The sequence below is a fragment of the Mus caroli genome, chromosome 11 (genome assembly GCF_900094665.2).
Source record: "Mus caroli chromosome 11, CAROLI_EIJ_v1.1, whole genome shotgun sequence".
In the NCBI taxonomy this organism is placed as follows: Eukaryota; Metazoa; Chordata; class Mammalia; order Rodentia; family Muridae; genus Mus; species Mus caroli.
The window spans coordinates 26,404,275-26,425,225 of NC_034580.1; the positions used below are offsets into that span (position 1 = coordinate 26,404,275).

At 38.4% G+C, this 20,951-nt stretch overlaps 1 protein-coding gene across 2 annotated transcripts in view; it reads left to right on the forward strand.

The window, feature by feature from the left end:
• Psme4 (proteasome activator subunit 4) overlaps nt 1-20,951 on the forward strand; it is a 104,945-nt gene that overhangs the window by 75,249 nt on the left and 8,745 nt on the right. For both annotated transcript variants that reach the window (XM_021178408.2, XM_029483959.1), the window contains 7 exons: nt 1,499-1,603; nt 2,039-2,130; nt 3,571-3,702; nt 4,073-4,281; nt 6,941-7,026; nt 11,736-11,864; nt 16,030-16,185. In XM_021178408.2, the coding sequence (XP_021034067.1) occupies nt 1,499-1,603; nt 2,039-2,130; nt 3,571-3,702; nt 4,073-4,281; nt 6,941-7,026; nt 11,736-11,864; nt 16,030-16,185 (909 nt within the window). The remainder of the gene's footprint in view (nt 1-1,498; nt 1,604-2,038; nt 2,131-3,570; nt 3,703-4,072; nt 4,282-6,940; nt 7,027-11,735; nt 11,865-16,029; nt 16,186-20,951) is intronic.

Genomic DNA, 20,951 nt, shown 5'->3' on the forward strand with positions numbered 1-20,951 from the left:
GCAGGCGGATTTCTGAGTTTGAGGCCAGCCTGGTCTACAGAGTGAGTTCCAGGACAGCCAGGGCTACACAGAGAAACCCTGTCTCAAAAAACCAAAATAATAATAATAATAATAATAATACACTCTTTAGTGTCAGCTATGAATAATTAATTCCTTCTGGGAAGTAGAGTCTGAGAACCTGAACTTAATTTTACTTTATGAGCAAAATGGAGACTGAGTACAAAATGGCTACTGCTATGTTAAAAGGAGCAGGCCTCAACAGCAACAATAGTTTTTCATGGTCTATAGGTAACATCCAGTTCATGGAAAGGAGTCAAGATACATCAATCAGGGTTAAATTCAAACAAAAAAACCAACAACAACAAAACAAAGCCAAAACAACCCTGGAAAGATGGCTCTTAGTAGTTAGAGTGTATACTGTTGAAGCACCCAGTTCAGTATCCAGCCAGCACCCACATTGGGCAGCTCACATCTGCCTGCTCCAGGGGAGCCAGTGCCCTATTCTGGGATCTGTATGCAATGTAATTCCATGTACCTATACATAGTATTAAAAAATAAACAAAATCTTTTTGTTGTTGTTATGTTTGTTTTCAGACAAGGTCTTACTATGTAGCTCTTGATGATCTGGTACACCAAGCTGGGTTCAAACTCACAGAGATCGATCTGCTGGACTCTGCTTCCTGAGTGCTAAGATTAAAGATACCACACCCAGCTTTAAAATAAATAAGAATCTTAAGAAAAACAAAACACAGAAAACATGTTTCTCTGAAAATGGAAGTTTCTACACATCACACACATCCTTGTCGTTCCTGTTAGTGGAGCTGCTATTGAATTAGCTCTTTACGAAAACACATTTAAAAAAAAAATCTTTCTCTGATACTTTTTAGCCCAAATACTACCTTCCTATTTGTCCTTTTAAACCAAAGTACATGGCTATGAAGTGTGGTTATTAAGTATGAATTTGTTAGAAAAGGATTGTCCAGTTTCCCCTTGAGATTAATCAACGTCTGTCTTTTCAAGATCACAGGGTGATTTGCATACTTATTGCAGTTTTGAAACCACAAATATGTTCAGTCCTTGATTATCATAACTTGAACTGAAGATCTTGCCTAAAGTGAATTCCTGTTTCATATCAGAAGACCAGTGCTTCCAACTAAGGTTCAATAGTGACATGAATGTGCATGGAAAATTTAAACTTTCCCTTTTGCCCAGTGTGATAGCTTTAGTTTTTTGTTTTTTGATTTTAAAAAGAACTTTTCTGTGTAGGATATATTTTATAAGGAGCCATACAAAGTTTTCCCTCCTTTTTGAATGATATTCTGAGAAAGAGATTGTATTATGTATACTTTGTATATGCTGTATGATATGAACTGTAACGTCGTGAGATCCCTCACTTGGGTGGTCTGTGAAGTCCTGTGCTGTGTGTGTGTGAGCATTTCTAGGAGGCTGTCTTCAGAATGCTGTAGACCACTAACGTTCCTGTGCTTGACTTTGGAAGGTGGAGAAGCTTTGGGAGCTCCTGTGCCCGCTGCTGAGAACAGCACTGTCCAACATGACAGTGGAGACATACAATGACTGGGGAACCTGTATAGCCACGTCCTGTGTAAGCACGTTTTCTGCTTTCAAAATGTGTCACATCCTGTGCCCCCTTTGATCTTGACAGTTTAGTTTGCTCATGCCTCTTTCTGGGGGCGTGGGGGGTACATAATTGAAGATGGTGCTTTCCAGCCTTCCTGGAAGCCTTTGAGTGTAGCTCTGCTTCTCATTCAGAAAATTTAGGAAATGTTTACACATAGTAAAAACCATGTTATAGTTATACAATGTTAATACCAAGTGTGCCCATTGATCGTGTGCTTTTAAGTTGTCCATTTTGCTAGCACTTTTCTCCCTTTTAATACAAGTAATGATAATTAAATTTGTATTTGACTCAGTTTTATTTTGGCTTGCCTTTTGCATACTTACTTGTAATATAACTGGGTCTGATTGAGATACAGAATTAGTCTTTTGCCTAATTTATTACTTTATATCTTCAACACAGGAAAGCAGAGATCCCCGGAAGCTGCACTGGCTTTTTGAGCTGCTCTTGGAGTCACCATTGAGTGGTGAAGGGGGGTCCTTTGTAGATGCATGGTAAGTAAAAAGAAAACCTGTATGGTTAACATTAAAGATTTTATGTTACCTAATGAATAAATGGAAATGAGTTACTAGGCATGGTGGTACACACCAGTAATTCCTGCAATAGGGGGGTTAGAGAGAATCATGAGTTTCAGGCCAGCCTGGGCTATATACCAAATTCCAGGCCAACCAGGATTAACTAGCATGAGCAAGTACTGAAACGAAACCAAAGCAAAAGAAAGACAGGAAATGGATTGTCCAAGTGCTAAATTAAATGATGAATTTCTTTTAACAGCTGTGGTGTTTTCATTTTGTAAGCAGTGTACCAGCTCCAACATAAGTCACCCAGCCTTCTGAGCTGTCACAGCTTTTGAGGGAATATAATAACTTCTTTGTCATAATCTTATTTTTCATATTTTCTTTTACCAAAACACAGAGAAGAGGGGCCGGAATATAGTTTAGTGGTCGTATACTGTATCACCACAGAAACAAGACAGATATAAAATAGAGTTTACTTAGCAGACTTTGTGAAGGTGGAGAAAAGCAGGAGCTATTAAAAATTATAATAAAGTGGCTGGGCAGTGGTGGCACACGCCTTTAATCCCAGCACTTGGGAATCAGAGGCAGGCGGATTTCTGAGTTCGAGGCCAGCCTGGTCTAGAAAGTGCAAAGGTCTAGGACAGCCAACAGGGCTATACAGAGAAACCCTGTCTCAAAAGAACCAAAAAAAAAAAAAAAAAAAAAGTTTACAATAAAGTGGGACTGGAGATAGATATCCAAAGGTCCTGAGTTCAATTCCCAGCAACCAGATGGTGCCCGTCTTCTGTTATGTCTAAAAACAGCTACATTGTACTCATATAAATATAATAAACAAATATTTTTTAAAAATTATTATAAAGGTATGTTCATTAGTGAGAACACTTAAATTATTATTCTCAAAACATTAGGTCAGGTGCTTAGCAATATAGATTTTTGCCTGTAAGCCTAACAACTTGAGTGCAGTTCTTAGAACCCACATGGTGACCAAATGCTAAAAGGAGACATAGTCTGACACAGGCATGTTTTCTGACCTCCACCCTCATGCTATAGCATGTATGTGCCCCCAACCCTACTTCATATACACACATAATAAATGTTTAAAAGAAAGGTCAATGGATATTCTTTTACAAAACTTAATAGTAGTAAATATAGTACCACTAAAAATATATTTAAACATTTTGAATGTAGTAAATATAAGAAGTAGGTAAAAAATATAAAAAAATCGAAAAAGGGATGTGGATGGCAATCTTGCAGATGTTACTGTTGTGAATTGTTGATGGTGTACTTAGTGAGAAGATGCTGCTCGTGGTGATCCAAGAGAAAGCAGGAAAAGATTGAAATGTATTACAGGCATTGTTTATACTTTCAGCATAGAAAAGCAGTGTGTAATACAACGTCTCTGTCCTTTCATTGTAGCCGACTGTATGTGCTACAAGGTGGCCTTGCCCAGCAAGAGTGGAGAGTCCCTGAACTATTGCACAGACTTCTGAAGTACTTGGAACCAAAACTCACCCAGGTTTACAAAAATGTCAGAGAAAGAATAGGAAGGTATGTGTTGTTCTTCCTCTTGGTTTTATGTCTTGAGTCTTTGTAGCTAAGTTTTAATACTAACAGTACATACTTACTGGTCATGATCCCAGTGAGTGTGCAGTTGTCTTCCTCATGTTTTGATCATTATTATGTTTTGAAAAACAAGACATCGAATATGAATTAGGATCACTGTACTCAGAAGCCACCAATGAGCAGCCATCATACTACAGGGTTGCCCCTCAAAATTGTATGGCATATCTTACACTGGGAGCGATCAGAGACCCTCCCTGGGAATTATCTTTTGAAAAGTTTGGCTGAGCTGTAACTTTTGAACCTCAGTTTTAATTTTCATGTCAAACTCCCTACTCTTCTGTGTTTTATTTAACAGTGTGCTGACCTACATATTTATGATAGATGTTTCTTTGCCAAATACTGCTCCAACAACATCTCCTTGTATCCCTGAGTTTACTGCTCGAGTCCTAGAAAAACTGAAACCACTCACAGATGTGGATGAAGAAATTCAGAACCATGTTATGGAAGAAAATGGCATTGGTGAAGAAGATGAACGAACTCAGGGCATTAAACTCTTAAAAACCAGTGAGTTGTTAAAATTGGCAGAAATTCACTTGAAAACAGAGAGCTCTTTTTAGTTCATTTGAATGGTTTTCCCAACACACGTACTTCTTCTTATGATAAAACAATGTGTGTTTTCTAATTTTAATCTTTTCTGTTAGTTTGTTTGGGCTTGCTTTATTTGTTTGTTTGTTTGTTTGGGTTTTGAGATACTGTCTCACCAGGTAACTGTGTGTCGTGGAACTCACTGTGTAGGCTAGGCTGGCCTTGAACTCCCAAAGATACACCTTCCTCTGCCTCTACCTCTCAAGTGTACTACCATGCTTACATTTTTCTCCATTTTTTAAAATCATATTTTGCTGATTTTCATTTGTAGTTGTTTATATGTTCTTGCTATTATTTGTTAGGATTAAAAGCATGCATCACCACACCAGGCAATTTTTACTGTTTTTGAGTGTTCAGTTTAAAGGCTGTAAGTCCACAATCACCTATGTCCAGAATTCTCTTCATGGGAAGCTGAAAGTCTGCACTCATTTCACAGTAACTCTTTGTGTTCCCTTCCCTGTGCCTCACTCCTAATAGCCATCCTGTTACTTATGTTTCTAAAATTTGTTCTAGGTAGTTCTCAGTCAAATCGGATCATATTAGTTCTTTTATCTCTGGCATATTTCACTTGACAAAGTATTTTATGATTAATCTATTGTTTTAGTTAGAGCTTTTACTGACTACGGCTACTCTTATAAAAGAAAACATTTAACTGGGGATGGTTTACAGATTCAGATGTTTAGTCCATTATCATTATGGCGGGAAGCATGGCAGCATGCAGGCAGATATGATGCTGGAAGAGGAGAGTTCTACATCTGTATCCTGGAAGCAGCAGGAAGAGAGCAAGCCACTAGGTCTGACTTGAGCTGCTGAAACCTCAAAGCCTACCCTTCCTCTAGTGGCCACAGCTCCTAATAGTGCTCCCAGTGGACTAATCGGGGCCATTCTATTCAAAGCACCACATGTTGAACCATAAATAAGAAATTCATTTTTACTGCATTTTCTTTCTTTATCCATCTGTTGGTTGACATTTGAAATTTTACCACCTTTTTTCTATTTTGAAAAATGCCACTCTAATCATTAATTTAGTGTTGTGTTTTAGACAGGGTCTCACTATGTAGCTCTGACTATCTTGGAACTTTGCTTATATAGATCAGGCTAATTTTATCAATCAGCCTCTGCCTCTGAAGTGCTGGGTTTACTACTATGCCTGAGTTAACCACTAATATACTAAGTATCTATTAGGGTTCTGCTTTCAGTTTCTGTGTATATACCTAAGAGTAGACTCCTATGCTTACTCCTGGGGTGTGCTCAAGTATTGTTGTTCTCAGTGGCCACCTGTTTTACAGTCTTGCTATGAAATGCTATCCTCTATCCTTGTCTACTCTATACTTTTTGTTTTCTGTATAGGGTCTTCCTCCTTTTCCTCACTTATCCTAATGGGTTTGAAAAGTTGTAATTTGTCTTGTGTTTACCTGATGACAAATGATGTTTACCATCTTTTTATGTGCTTAATCGGTCATTTGTCTACTTTCTTTGGAGAAAGATTTTTACCCCCTTTGAGTCAGTGTTTCTGTATGTGGTTCTGGCTATCTTGGAACCATGTATGGTTTTGCACTCAGAGATCCTCAGCCTCTGTCTCTTAATGTGCCATCATATCTGTTTTTTCTCCATTTTTAAAAATCATGTATTTTGTTGATTTTGAGTTATAGTTGTTTATATGTTCTTGCTATTATTGCATTATTAAGTAAATAACTTATAAATATTTTCTGCCATGAATATATGTTCTCTCTTGTTCACTATTCCTTCCCCTACCCTACCTTCCAAATGTTGGTTTTGTTATTATTGTTTCTTTGGTTTGGTTTGGTATTCCCCAACCCGCTGCCCCCCATAGGATCTTTCTCTGTTGGGCTTGCCCTCTGCCTCCTTAGTGCCAGATTTGCTGTTGTGTTTGGCTGACTTGGGGTTTTTGGTTTTTGGTTTTTGTTTTTTTTTTATAAATCTTTCTAAAATACACTTTGGGCTCATCTTTAGGTCCTTAGTCTACCTTCAGTTACTTTGAAAATGACTGTAACGTCAGAATCGAGTGTAATTGCTTAGAATGTGGACAATGACTTTTCCCAGCACTGCTTGTTGAAAACTGTTTTTTATTGCATTGCTTGGTGCTCCTGATCAGCACACGTTGTGAGGATTTATTTCTGCATTTTGTTGTGCTCTATTAGTTTGTGGTCATGCCTTCATGTCAGTGCTGTACTGTTGATTTCTTTGGATTTGTAGTAAGTTTTTAAAATCACCAAGTGTGAGTCTTAGAGTTTTCAAGATATTCTGGCTACTCAGTATCTTTTAGTAGCTAATTTTTTTTTTTTTAATTATAAGCTACTTGGTCATTATTTTAGCTACCTCAGAATTCTTGGCTAGTTTGAAATATATTAAAAGTTCTTGGCAGGCTATTATAATTCGTAGATTTTTTTTTCTTCCCTAGTACCCTCAATTACTTGATTACCATGGGTTTTATTAAGCTGCTAATGCATCAGTCTGACTTGAGATACTGTAACTGTTGGGGACATTAGAATTGCATCATTCTTCATGCTCCCTAATTGTATATCTTGGCTGATTCTGTGTGTTTATTTCCATATAGTATTGAAATGGCTTATGGCAAGTGCAGGAAGATCTTTTTCTACAGCAGTCAAAGAGCAACTTCAGCTTCTGCCTTTGTTCTTTAAGGTAAGACTGTAAGTTGAAGTAAAAAAAATATGTTCCCTCTAACCATCATTCAGTGGTTGATGTGTTGGACCTACAGAGTGAGTTCCTGCCTCAAAATCTAAAAGTTTGCATATTTTTTATCCTGATGTTTTCCTAATCCACTCTTAAAGCAATCCATATTATTCAAGATAGGGAAAGATATTTTCCATATTTTTATGCACTAGTTGAATTTTGATTTCATCTGAAGATAAATTGTCACAGAAAATTCTTCAGTGATAGTAGTTAACATTGAAAATATGTTGCAGATTTGCATATAATATTTAATTACTGTTAACTTTTATATATACATATATATAAAACAATTATTTTAATGAATGATATATTGCTGCGAAGAGACACCATGATCATGGCAGCTCTTATAAAAGAAAACATTAGGGTTTGTTTATAGTTTCAGAAGTTTATTCCATTATCCTCATGGTAGGGAGCATGGCAGCATACAGGCAGACATGATAGCTAAGAGTTTTACTTCTGGATCTGCAGAAAGGAGAGAGAACCGCTGGGCCTGGCTTGGGCTTCTGAGACCTCAAAACCTACCCCTAGTAATGTTTCCTCCATAAGCCCATACCTACTCCAACAAGACCACACCACCTAACCTAAGTAGTACCACTCCCTGAGAACCAGGTATTTAAATATATGAGTCTAGGTGGGACATTTCCATTCAAACCACCACAATGTGAGAGTACAACAGATATATAAAAGGTCTTTTTCTTCTCTTTTTTTAAATACAGAATCCTATGTAGCCCAGGCTTGTTTCAGACTTGCTGTGTAGCAGAAAGTGACCTTGAACTGCTGAACCTCCTGTCTCCCACTCCTAAATGTTGAGATTACTGGCATGAGCCACCACACAAAAGTTTTGCAGACCAAGCTCCTCACATTGCTATTAGCAAAGACCAGGAGTTCAGATTAAAAAAAATAGTATGCTAATCTATTGGATTCTAAACCAAGTGAAAAAGCCTGCCTGTGCAAAGTGTTTAGTGAATGTGTCAGGCATGTGGAGAACACTAAAAATGGTCAATATGTGGTTTAATCATTTGCCCTCTCACTGTGTTCTTTTTCATTCATCAACATCTTCTATATAACATGTATTTTACACTTGCATGTTGTGTTTGTTTTTTAATAAATTACCAGATATGGTACATTAACACTTTTATTTAAAAGGTTCACCCTAGAGCTATCGCAATGGCTCAGTGGTACCTGCTGTCAAACTTAAAAGCCTGAAATTAATTCTTAGAACCCATGTAATGGAAGAAGAGAATACATATCTGTAAGTTATTATCCTCTGACACACAAATTTAACATAAAGTGAAACCATATAAAGCAGTTTCATACCCATCAAAATCAAGACATTCTTAAGGTTAGGTATGTTGGCACATGCCTTGAATCCCCAGCATTTGAGAGATTGGGGGGAGGATATATTTCAAAGCCAGCGTGGGCTACAGAGTGAATTCCTGTCTCAAAAATTAGCATACTTTTTCTATTCTGGTATATTTTTTAAACCCACTCTTACAGCAATCAATAGTCCTGGTACTGGAACATGGAGATTCTTTCATTTTTTAATTTGTAAGAAGTGTGTATGTGTATGAATATTTTGTATGCATGCTTGATGCATTTAAAGTTCAGAAGAGGGTGTAAGATCCCTTGGGATTGGAGCTACAGGCGGTTGTGGGTTGCTTGCTGTCTGGGCGATGGGAACCCAAGCCAGGTACTCTAGGAGAGCCACTAGTGCTCTTAGCCACCTTCTACCTCTCCAGCCTAGTCTTCCATTTGATTAAGGTTCTTTAAGTTCAAGTATTAGAAATCTACTGATTGGTAAGGTAGTAAATTAATATTACCAGAAAATATCCAGGTGGTTTACACACTATACTGGCTATTTTTGTGTCAACTTGACACAGCTGGAGTTATCACAGAGAAAGGAGCTTCAGTTGAGGAAATGCCTCCATGAGATCCAACTGTAAGGCATGTCATGATGTTTGTGCAGGAATAGAAACCCTGACTAAGACACACACAAAGGAAAAACTTGAAGAGATGAGTAGGAGCCATAACTCCAAGGTTCAGGATTACAGAAAAGAATAGGATTCTACTCCAGGGCATTGCTCCCTGGGGTCTTTTCAAGATCTGCATGCCCAAATCTAAGGTTATAATACACCAAGTAAGCACTGATCCTTTGCGTCTCTTGAACCTAGGATCTCTTGATTGACAGCCCTCCAGAATGCAAGAGGATGATGCTCAAAAAGGAAATTGGTGTGTCTGCAGTAGCAGGAATTGGCATTGATGTGCACGTATTTATATGCATTAAACTATCTTTATCTTTTACATGTTAGGGAAAAATCAAATCACCTGATTTTTATGATTTTTTTCATTTTTATTCTCAAAACATTAAGGATACTTAATTATTATTAATTAAGGATTCACAGGAAGTTACAAAGTAAATCAATAAATTTTATGGTACTTTTCACTTCATTTCCTCTAACACTAAAGGTATTCCACAACTGTAGTATAGTATCAAAATTAGGAACCTGACATTGATCTGTGTACATACTACATAATTCTGTGTCATTGTATCACCTGTACAGATTCATGTTATATGTACTGCAACAAAACTAGAACAGTTTAATTACCATGACAGTTTTTTTTTAAGATTTATTTATTTTGTACACTGTAGCTGTCCTCAGACATACCAGAAGAAGGCATTGGATCCCATTATGGATCACTGTGAGCCATATGTGGTTGCTGGAAATTGAACTCAGGACCTCTGGAGCCATCTCTCTATCCCTGTCTATGAAAGTCTCCTAATTAACACCTGTTCACACACTTCTCCCACCCCATCCGCCAAGATGGGCTTTTTGTGTGTGTGGCCCTGGCTGTCACAGAACTCACACTGTTGACCAGGCTGGCCTTGAACTCACAGAGATCTACCTAATTCTGCCTGTTGAGTGCTGGGATTAAAGGTATATGTGTACCACCATTGTCTGCCTAAAATATATATATATATATTTTTGTCTGCATATATGTGTGCATGACTTGTGCCCACAAAGTAAGTAGGATTGTTGAATGCCCTGGAACTGGAGTTACAAATAACTGCATTGTGGATGCTAGGAATCAAACCTGGCTATTCTGCAAGAGCAGCAAGTGCTCGTAACCACTGAGCCATATATTCAGCCCCTCTTTTAAATTTTGCCATTAGAGATTTAAAGATGGGGCTGATGAGATGGCTCAGCACCCAGCCTAATGACCTGAGTTCAAAACTCAAATGGTGGAGGAGAGAATTAACTCCTGTAAAAAATTTGTCCTCTGACCTCCACAGCCTGCATAAATACATGCACACCTACTCTTGTCAATCAAACAATTATAAATCTAAACAGAAAATATCAGTATAAGCTTTTTCTATCTTTAAAGAATGTGTTTATTTCCCAGCTTTCTCAACCTAAAAGACTTAGGAAGAAGTCCTCACAGAGTGGTAACAGTATTCATTGTACCCTGACTTCAGTTTCTCAGTAACAGTTCCTATGAAAACCAGGGCTTCTTGGAGAAAAAAGAAACATCTAAGATAAATGAGCTCATTGTGGCTTATCATATCTGAAATCCAGGCACCAATTTGAGTTTAATTAACGAATATCACTTTAAAGAGTGCTACATTAATACAAAGTCATCAAATTAATGGGTTTATAATAATAAAAGTACCCTTTAATTATTTAAGAAAATAATTGTTCACCATTGAAGTATAGGAACTCAATATTCTAAACAAGCAAAAAACTTTCATATATAAAATGTTCTGGATAGCAGTGAAGATCATGAGCTATAGTAGTACCACTCTGTAGATTTCTCCTTTATGGCGGACTGTTGCATAAGAAAAAATACAGTGGACAAAAAACACATAACAATTCTTATGTTGTGTTCAATATTACATGTTAGTAAAATGAAACCTAGATTCACTGGCCAGAGTACGGGACTTCCTGCAACCAAACTACACTATCAAGTAGATAGAATCAGGAGAGACCACGAGTCAGGAAATTACTAAAGGAGACCTAAGTTTCTTTCTCCAAATGTTAAAAATCGGACAGCAAGGAATTTTCAGAGATTTAGAAACACAGCATCATATGATTGTTAGGATATTGGGTAAGCCCAGAATATCTGCTATGACAATGTGCCAATGCTGCTGAGGGGGAAGCTTATGCACTATAGAGTTTTTGTGGGTTTTTTTTTTTTTTTTTTTTGAGGCAGAGTTTCATCATATATCGATGGTTGGCCTGGAACTCACTAAGTAGACCAGGCTTCAGACTCACAGAGACCTGAGTACTAGGGTTTAGAACTAGCTACTGTCAAGTATTTTTTATTGTGAGTGTAACAATGTTTCATGTATGGTGATATCATTCTAGATTATATATTTTAGTTGATAGGGACAGCAGGAAGCAAAAATAAAACAAGATTATCCATGAGTATATCATTGTTTAAGAAGTGATTGAATTATACGGTGTTCATTGTATTTTTATGTATATATTTGCAATTTCCCATATAAGTTGTTACAAGTAAAAATGTGATTTTGTTTTACGTCTCTTTAGTCGTGATTGGTCTCAGATTAACTGTAACCCAGGCTGGCCTCCTAGGTGCTGGGATTTCTGTCATGTAGGATGTAGTATGTGGTAACCATTTAGTTTTGTTTTGTTTTATAGATCGCTCCAGTGGAAAATGACAATAGTTATGATGAACTGAAAAGAGATGCAAAGCTCTGTTTGTCACTAATGTCTCAGGGGTTGCTCTACCCTCAACAAGTGCCTTTGATACTTCAGGTGCTAAGCCAGGTAAATACATGGCTACAGTGTTTACATCTTCTGTCTAGCCTTGCTTTGACACTCTCAGTATTTCACAACGAACTGTAGATATACAACACCTGATTTTTGTGCCTGTTTTTTTTTTTCTTTTGAGATAGAGTCAGTATGTAGCCCTAACTGGCCCAGAATTCACCAGATAGAGCAGGCTGGCCTGTAACTCACAAACATCCACCTGCTTCTGCCTCCCAAGTGCTAGGATCAAACATGTGGTATCAAACGTGTGATATTGTACCAGGCCTCTGAATTTTGTTCAAGTTTTTTTTAATAGATATGTTGATTGAAAAACAACAACAACCAAAACAAAAAACAAAAACCAGCCCTTTATTTATACCTGGTTCAGCTGCCAAATTCTATAAAAGTAACTTGTATTCACCTGATACAATTGTCATTTCAGATGCTTACTGCCTCTGTCTGCTAACTTAGGTCTAGTCGTAGAAGCTTCTAGCCTCTGTGAAATCTAAGCCTAGAATGTTTTCAGCCTCTGAGACTTAATGCTCAATAAGTTCATGCCTTCCTAATTCTTTCTGGTCACTGGCTGGCTGGTTCAACTCAGCTGTTTTGACTTAAAACTCTTCTCCAACCTGACTGATTCAATCTGGCTTCTCTCCGATTCTCCTGAATTTCTGTGCTTGGCCTCATACTAAGTTGGGCAGTCTGTTCTAATCTTCTGGCTCCTTCTCATTTTCTTTCTCAATCTGTCTTCATCTGTGTCTAGTTTGTTCTCTCTCTTCAACCTCTCTCTGCACAAACTGTTCCAGTAAAGCTACCTCTTTGAGCTCCTATCTCTTTTGTCACTTCTCTTTCCTCTCTTCTCTCCAGAGTTGGACATATTCTATTCTGTCAAATCTTTCTCTGTTTTGTCACTTTGTCTGCCACTCAGTTAAACATCACTTACCCCCCAAAAAAAGAAGCTTCCTTCTACATACTAACTTTTTCTTCATTGTTTGAAATTAAAGGTGTGTTTCTGTATTCCGGCCAGATGTATTAAAGGTGTATGCAACTAGGAACAGGTTTTTCCAGGAAACAGCGCAATCTCAGGGTTCAGAGTATGATAATATCCTGCAACAAACTTCTTTGAATTTGAGCAAGTTCAAGAGAAATAAGTGTTAAAATGTATTAATACCAGGTGTTGATGAAGAAAGGAGCTGACGTTCTCTTTTTGCCATTTTCCTTCCTTGTCTGTGACAGATACTTACAGTGGTTCAGGTACTGGGACTGCATTGCAATACGGTCACACAGCAGAGCCAGTCATGCACACTACAGAAAAAGTAGGGCTGTTCTTTCAGTTTTCACTGAAAAATATTTCCCAACAATAGAAAATGATATTTTAGGGGCATGGTGTTTAGTCATTCTATTTTTATTCAATTGTTGCATAGAATTTGTTGGAAAACAATGATTGACCACAGCTTCTTATTTCTACCTTGTTCCCAAGTGAGAGACAAACAAGCAGTTATAGTGACTAGAGAATCTATGAGACCTACCAGTATTCCTTTAGGAATTAGATGAAGAAGAATACTTCTTCCTGGTTGGGAGGGGGGCTGAGAATTCGTTCTGTAAGGGCTATCAGTAGATGGGCAATAATTGTGTATCTGTACATACTGTATTGGCATCTCCTTTTGTACATAATTGCTCTTCAGCTGATTTTGCAGATCTTGGGTTGGAGGCAGACAGACCTGAATTCAAAGCATTATTAACTTGTATTTTACTTACTTGTATGACTTCTGGAGACTCTTTAATCTTTCCACCGATCAGTTTCCTCAAGAAGTTGGAACTTCTTTCACTTGATCTCAAGGAGTCCCTTTAATCGTTCACTTTTCTACTTCCTGTCCTTATGTCCTTCCTGTTCATTTGCTGTCTTCTCTTTTTCTCCCTCCTTTCCTTTCTCTTTCCCACTCTTCAAATATTTTTGAAGTACCTTACATATTCAATGACAGGCAGTAAAGCAATAAATATAGTTCCAGTTGTCTTACAGATCACTGCCTAGACTGCCATTGTATTTAAAAGAGTGTTGTCTCTTCCCTTAATTTTTTTTTTATTCTACCCTGTGTTAAATAAATACTAAGGCTAACTAGAATTTTAAATTTTTTTTTCATTTTTGAAATTATAATTACACTGTTTTTCTCTTCCCTTTTATCCCAGTAAATTGACCATATAACAACCCTCCTTACTCTCTTTTAAATTTATGACCTCTTTTTTTTTTTTTTTTTTTTTTTTTNATCCCAGTAAATTGACCATATAACAACCCTCCTTTCTCTCTTTTATATTTTTGACCTTTTTTTTTTTTTTTTTTTTTTTTTTTGCCTATGTATGTGTGTGTCCAGGCTCTGAGCTAACCATTTATTGTAAATTTTATATACTTTTGTTGTTGTTGTTGTTGTTGTTTTCATTCCTCTCCCCCAACTCGTCCCTTATCTTCTCTACCTAATTTCACATCCCTCCCTCCCACAAAACAAAAACCAAAAATTATAACAAGCACAAGATATACCAAACTAAAATTGAAACAAAAGCCTATCCCCCCCCCCAAAAAAAAAGAAGGGTTCCATTTTGTGTTGGTCAATTACTCCTGACACTCTATTAGGGAAAACTGATTTTCTTTTTCCCGGTAGGCATCAACTATTGATAGCATCTTGGTTAGGGGTGAGTCTATGTGCCCACCTCCCCTTTTCCATGTTGGGACTTTGTCTGGTTTGAACACCTGCACGACCTGTGCATGCTGTCACAACATTCTTTCTGAATTCATACATGCATCAGTCCTATTGGGTCTGGAAGATTCCATTTCCTTGGAACCATTTACTATCTCTCTTAAAATCTTCCCACCTCTTCTGTACAAATCCCTGAGTACTGGGGATAGGAGCTTGATTTAAAAAAAAAAAAAAGTCTCATTTAGGACTAGGTGCTCCAAAATCGCTCACTTTCTGCACATTGTCCAGTGGTGGGTCTGTGATCCACTGCAAGGAGAAGCTTCTCTGATGAGAACTGAGCAATGCACTGATCCATGGATATAGCTTTAACATTAGGATTCATTTTATTCTTGTTCCTTTAACAGAGTAATAGTAGGTTTTCCCTTAGGGCCTATGCCTGTCTTGTCTATTCTTCAGGTTAGGTAAGGGACTAGGCAAGGAAAAGCAAATAGGATGTGGTACTATAAAGAGATAAAAGGGAAGCCAGACTAGGAGGATTAAATTGGGAGGGGGTGTGGGGGTCAGGTAAAAAAGGGACTGTGGGAAGAGACAACTAAAGTCCTTTTGAAAAGCCATATGAAAACCTATCATTGTAGAAGCTTTCTAAAATATTTGCACATATGTAAGTATTTAAATGGAGTCACCATATATGATGAAGGAGACAATCCCCCAGCTAGATGTGCAATCAGTTAAAACCTTCAGTGCCAGGAATGAGTTAGAACTTACTAAGTTGTTGGCCAAAAGGATTTATAGACACCTCCCCCTAAGTCATGATAAGCTATTGCCAAAACTATTGGCCCATCTCCACAATCTGGTGTGAAAGTACTCTTGCTGAAGACCCCACTTCTGCCAGCAAACATGGAGAAATAGGTCCGTTTTTTAACTAGAAACTAGAATCTGACCGTTTTTTAACCCTACTGACCAATGTTGATTGTACTTGGAAGGTACTCTGCATTCTCCCAGAGGAGGAAGTCATCATCCATACCACCCACTACAAACCCTGAGACCTATCCCAGGGACCTGCCTGCGAGATACACTGAGGCAGTAGTGACACAGATGCGATGGGAGGAACCAACCATTGTTTATTTAAGTCCTGCTCCATGGGATGGAATCCATACTTGACATTAATAGTTCATATTCTTTTTTGTTGTTCATGCCCTCCCTACTATTATGGGAAGTAAAATAATGTATGATACTTCGAGGATTCAGTTGTCTCTCCCAAGAGAATATTTTGGATTTTACCAGTATTTTTCCTTCCCACTACAGAACACTGAGGCATTCTGATGAACTTGACGAGGCTTCTTGTTGCTTAGAAGGAAGTAGAAGATAAAGCTTATTTCAGCTATACCTGTGAAAGTAGAGTCAAGTTCAAATATCGTATTGCTTGTATGTAATGTCATTGTCATCTCATTTACTTGTCAGTTCTATCATATATACTCATTTCTCATTCACAGACAGCAAGAAGCAGTTCTTGGCATGCAAGATATACAGTGCTGACCTACCTCCAGACCATGGTATTTTATAACCTCTTTATTTTCCTAAACAATGAAGATGCAGTTAAAGACATCAGATGGCTGATTATATGCCTTTTGGAGGATGAACAGTTAGAGGTAAAATTTAAGTTAGAACAAATGGAAATTCAGTTACCTTTAAAAATGTATGATTATGAGGTTGACGCAGGAGCATTTCCATAAGTTCAAGCCCAGCCTTGACTACAGAGTACAGTTCATGAGATGTGTTTTATTTAAATAGTCTTTAATTTTATTTTAGTATACTTATCTGTGTGAATAGTCATAATTTGCTGTAATGTAGATAAAAACTATTGGATGTGTTCTTGATGTGTCTTCTCACAGCTGCTTAGCACATCACTTATAAACCTCAGGGGGGGAGGGTTGCCTATAAAATGGGAAGTTGTAAGTATTCTTTTTCTTCCTTTTTCCCTTTTAATTGAAAATAGATTATTTTCTCATACTCATTATGGTTTCCCTTCCCTCTACTCTTCCCATTTCCTCCTCACTTCTTTTCCCCTCTGGATCCACTCCCATTCTGTCCCATTAGGAAAGAACAGGCTGCTAAGAGATAACAACCAAACATAATAAGACAAAACAAAAGCCATCACATCAAGTCTGGACAAGGAAAACCAACAGAAGAAAAAGAGTCCCAAGAGCAGGCACAAGAATCAGACCCAGCTGTTCACACACTCAAGAGTTACATAAAAATACTGAGCTAATAGCTGTAATATTAATGCATAGGACCTGGTGGTGACTCTTGTATACTTGGTGCTTGCTGCTTCAGTCTCTGTGAGTTCTTAGGAGCCTTGCTTAGTTGATTTGGAGGTCTTTTCTCTAAAGGTCCTTCATCTCTTCTGACTCTTACACTCTTCCCACCTCCTCTTCAGTGGAATTTTCTGAGTTCTGAAGGGAGGGATTTGATGAAGACATCCCATTTAGAGCTGTGTGCTATAAGGCCTGTCTCTTCTCTCCCACCTTTTTCCCCCATCTCCTTTCCTCCCTCCCTTCCCTTCCCCTCCTCTCTCTCTCTCTCTCTCTCTCTCTCTCTCTCTCTCTCTCTCTCTCTCTCTCTCTCTCAGTACTGGCTGGCTGTGGGTCTCTACATCTTTGGATGTATCTGCTGTTGGAGGAAGCTTCTCTGGTGAAAACTTAGGATGCCAGTGCATTGCTTAGTAATGAGTGTAACTTCGTAATGAGTATCTATGATTATAGCAGAATATCATTAGGAGTCATTTTGCTGTTTGTTTGTTTTAACCAAGAGTGTTTGGTTTTACCCTAGGTCTCTGAGTTAGCTAGTCTGGTTCTTAGTCACCCAAACAGTGTTGAGTATGGCTTCCATCTCATAGAGTGGGCCTTAAGTCAAAGCAGAAATTGGTTTTTTTACACCCACATGTTTTGTGCTACCATTGCCCTGCCATATCCTGCAGGTAGGACAGATTGTACCAAAGGTTTTTTGATTGGGTTGGTGTTTCTCCTTTGGTAGCCTATAGAGTACTTTCCCACACTTAAGACAGCAGAATGTAAGAGTGAAGATTCTTAAGGGACTAGTTGAAATGTACCTGAAGGCATACTAAAGAGCATAATGCAGTATTATCCAGTAAACTTAAAATGTGACCACTACCCTTACCTCTACTAGAGGTTTTAGCTATCTTTTGTACCAAAAGATAATCTTTTAACTCAATTCGCCCAATATAAGAAAAGCAAGCTGCAATAAATAAATAAAAAGATACACTTGACCTTGGCAGGTGAGATTAGGCACATTTAGTATGGTACAGCCTTAGACTATAAATGACCTTGGGAAAAGGAAATATACAAACTTTTATAAAAATATTACTTACTTTACAGACTTTAAAACTCATTTGTAGTAGAGAACTTTCTGTGTTTATGAATCTGTTTCTAAGTACTGAAAACAGATTTCTCTATAGGAAAGTGGGATGGCGGTTTCTCCTCTTCCCTAATAAGCCTGGCCAGCTTTTCTTGTGTTCAGAAAACAAATATTATCCAGACCTAAGGGTACTGAGAGACTGCTAAAAACACATTCAGTGAAAATACTTACATTTCTTGTACTTCTTAGAAACGAAAGGAATAAACATGGAAAAGTGGAAATTCAGAAATAACATTTCCAAGCCCCAGTTTCAGAGTATTAATCAGCTTTCTTTGACTATAACAATATCTGAAGATAGTACTGCAGCAAGACAAAGGTTTATGTATTTCAAATTTAATTTTAGAGGGTTCAGTCCTAACAGATTGACCTGGTTGCTTGCAGGCGTATGGTAAAGCAGTATAACATGATAGGATGTGGTGGAGCAAAGCCACTCATCTTCTGTCCAAAAAAGTAGAAAAGAGACTTTCTCCACTGTCCCCTGAGAGCATGTGTTCAGCCTCTTCAGCTCTACCCCTTCCAGGTAGCAGCACCAAGCTGAAGAATAAGCCTCTAACACATAGACTTTAGATGTAACATCCAATCTATAACAATACTGTGTGATAAAAATTTGCTATCATAGAGCTGGGCCTGGTAGTGTATGCCTTTAATCCCACCACTTTGCTTTGCAAACAATCAAATTTCTGTAAGTTCAAGGCTACATATTGAGACCCTATCTCAAAGAAAATTGTCATGGTCTGGGAGGTGGCTTAGCAAATAAAGGAACTTACTGACAAGCCTGACACCCTGAGCTTAATTCTGAAACCCACATCTAGGAAAGAACTGACTGCAATACTCACATACAGAAATATTTTGTTTTTAACTAAACTTACTATATTCAAGAACATTTATTAGAACATGGTGATATTCTCCCCCATAGCTCATAAATAAACATAACCACTTAGGGCTGTAACTCAGTGGAACAAGTCCATTTACTGAGCAAGCATGACGGCCTGAGTTCAGATCCCTAGCACCCACATAATAGGGTAGAGTCAGGAAGTTCACTTGGATTTGATGGTCACCAGCCTACTCCCAGGTTCAGTAAGAGACTCACAAAGGAGTGAGGGAGCCAGAGACCTGACCTTATCCACTAGCCACACACACACACACACACACACACACACACACACACACACACAGAGTAAGTTTTAGAACATGTAATAAATAGACCATGGCATTTATTTAAACTGTCCTATTTTAGTTAGATTCAAATGTGTTGAGCTAAGAATGAAGAAACAGGATGGTAGCATGTACTTGTAATCTCAGCAGTAGGTAGTGGCAACATGTTGGCCATCTTGGGCTATATGAAACCCTGCCTTACACACACAAAAAGGAGAAAAAACAAACAGGCAAAAACCCCATTAGGGCTGGGTGGTGGTGATACACACCTTTACCAGCACTTGGGAGGCAGAGACAGGTGGATTTCTGAGTTCAAGGCCAGCCTGGTCTACAAAGTGAGTTCCAGGACAGCCAGGGCTACACAGAGAAACCCTGTCTTGAAAAACCAAAAAAAAAAAAAACAAAAACAAAAAACAAAACAAAAAAATCCCACTAGGTCCAGCTTGTGTATGGATTTCATATTTGCATTAGTTTTGTATCTTAAATCTCATCTAGAGACAAGAAATGAGTGTTTGGGGCAATCTCTAATACAGAGTTAAATGTATTGCTTGGATTAGCCTCTTTGGACTCTGGAGTTACTGTGCAGATGGTTACATGAGTATGAATGGCCTGGTTTCAAGCCTCAGAAGAGAGTTTTGCTATGCTCTTTTAGAACATAAATGCACGTCTACACACACACACACACACACACAGAATACCGTGTTGCGTTCCCAAAGCTCAGTCTGCTGAGCTTTCATTGTTCTTAGTTTTTACTAAGATGGGTGTCTTAGTCAGGTTTTGTTTTGGTTTGTTTGTTTGTTTGTTTGTTTGTTTTTGAGACAGGGTTTCTCTGTATAGCCCTGGCTGTCCTAGAACTCACTTTGTAGACCAGGCTGGCCTCAAACTTAGAAATCTGCCTGACTCTGCCTCCCAAGTGCTGGCGTGCACCACCACCACCCGGCCCTTAGTCAGGGTTTTTATTCCTGCTCAAACATCATGACTAAAAAGCAAGTTGGGGAAGAAAGGGCTTATTCAGTTTACACTTTTACATTGTTTATCACCAAAGGAAGTTGGGATTGGAACTCAAGCAGGTCAGGAAGCAGGCGCTGATGCAGAGGCCATGGAAGGATGTTACTTACTGGCTTGCTTCCCCTGGCTTGCTCAGCTTGTTTTCTTACAGAACTCGAGACTACCAGCCCAGGGATGGTCCCACCCACAAGGGGCCCCTCCCTTCTTGTTCACCAATTGAGAAAATGTCTTGCAGCTGGATCTCATGGAGACATTTCCTCACCTGAAGCTCCTTTCTCTGTGATAATGCTAGCTTATATCAAGTTGACACACAAAACCACCCAGTACAATGGGTCTATATGGGGTCAAGGGTGGATTTGGCAGACTGAGAAAGGAGGGTAGATAAGTATGGCTGGTGGGAGTAGGCAGGCAAGATTTGTAGTAAAAATGCATTGTATCCCTTGAGATGGGTGAGAATAGTGGAGTGAGAAATAACTCCTTGAAACTTTAAAAAATGTAATTGAAATGGGTGTAGTGGTACATATATGGAATCCTAGCTCTTGGGAAGCTAGCCAGGTGGAACATGAATCAAAGGCCAGTCTTGACTACATAGTAAGACCTTATCTCAGAGAACAGAAGGAAGGTGAGATGGGTGTGGTAAAGAGCTGGAGAAAGCAGAATGTTGTTTACCTTGCCAGAGACTGGTTTCTAGACCTGATGTTCCTTGCAGTACTTACAGCCATCTTTTTCCTAAGATAAAGTTCAGTAAGTAGAACAGTACAGGTTATAGAGGCAATGGATGTGTGTGTGTGTGTGAGTGTGTGTGTGTGTGTGTGTG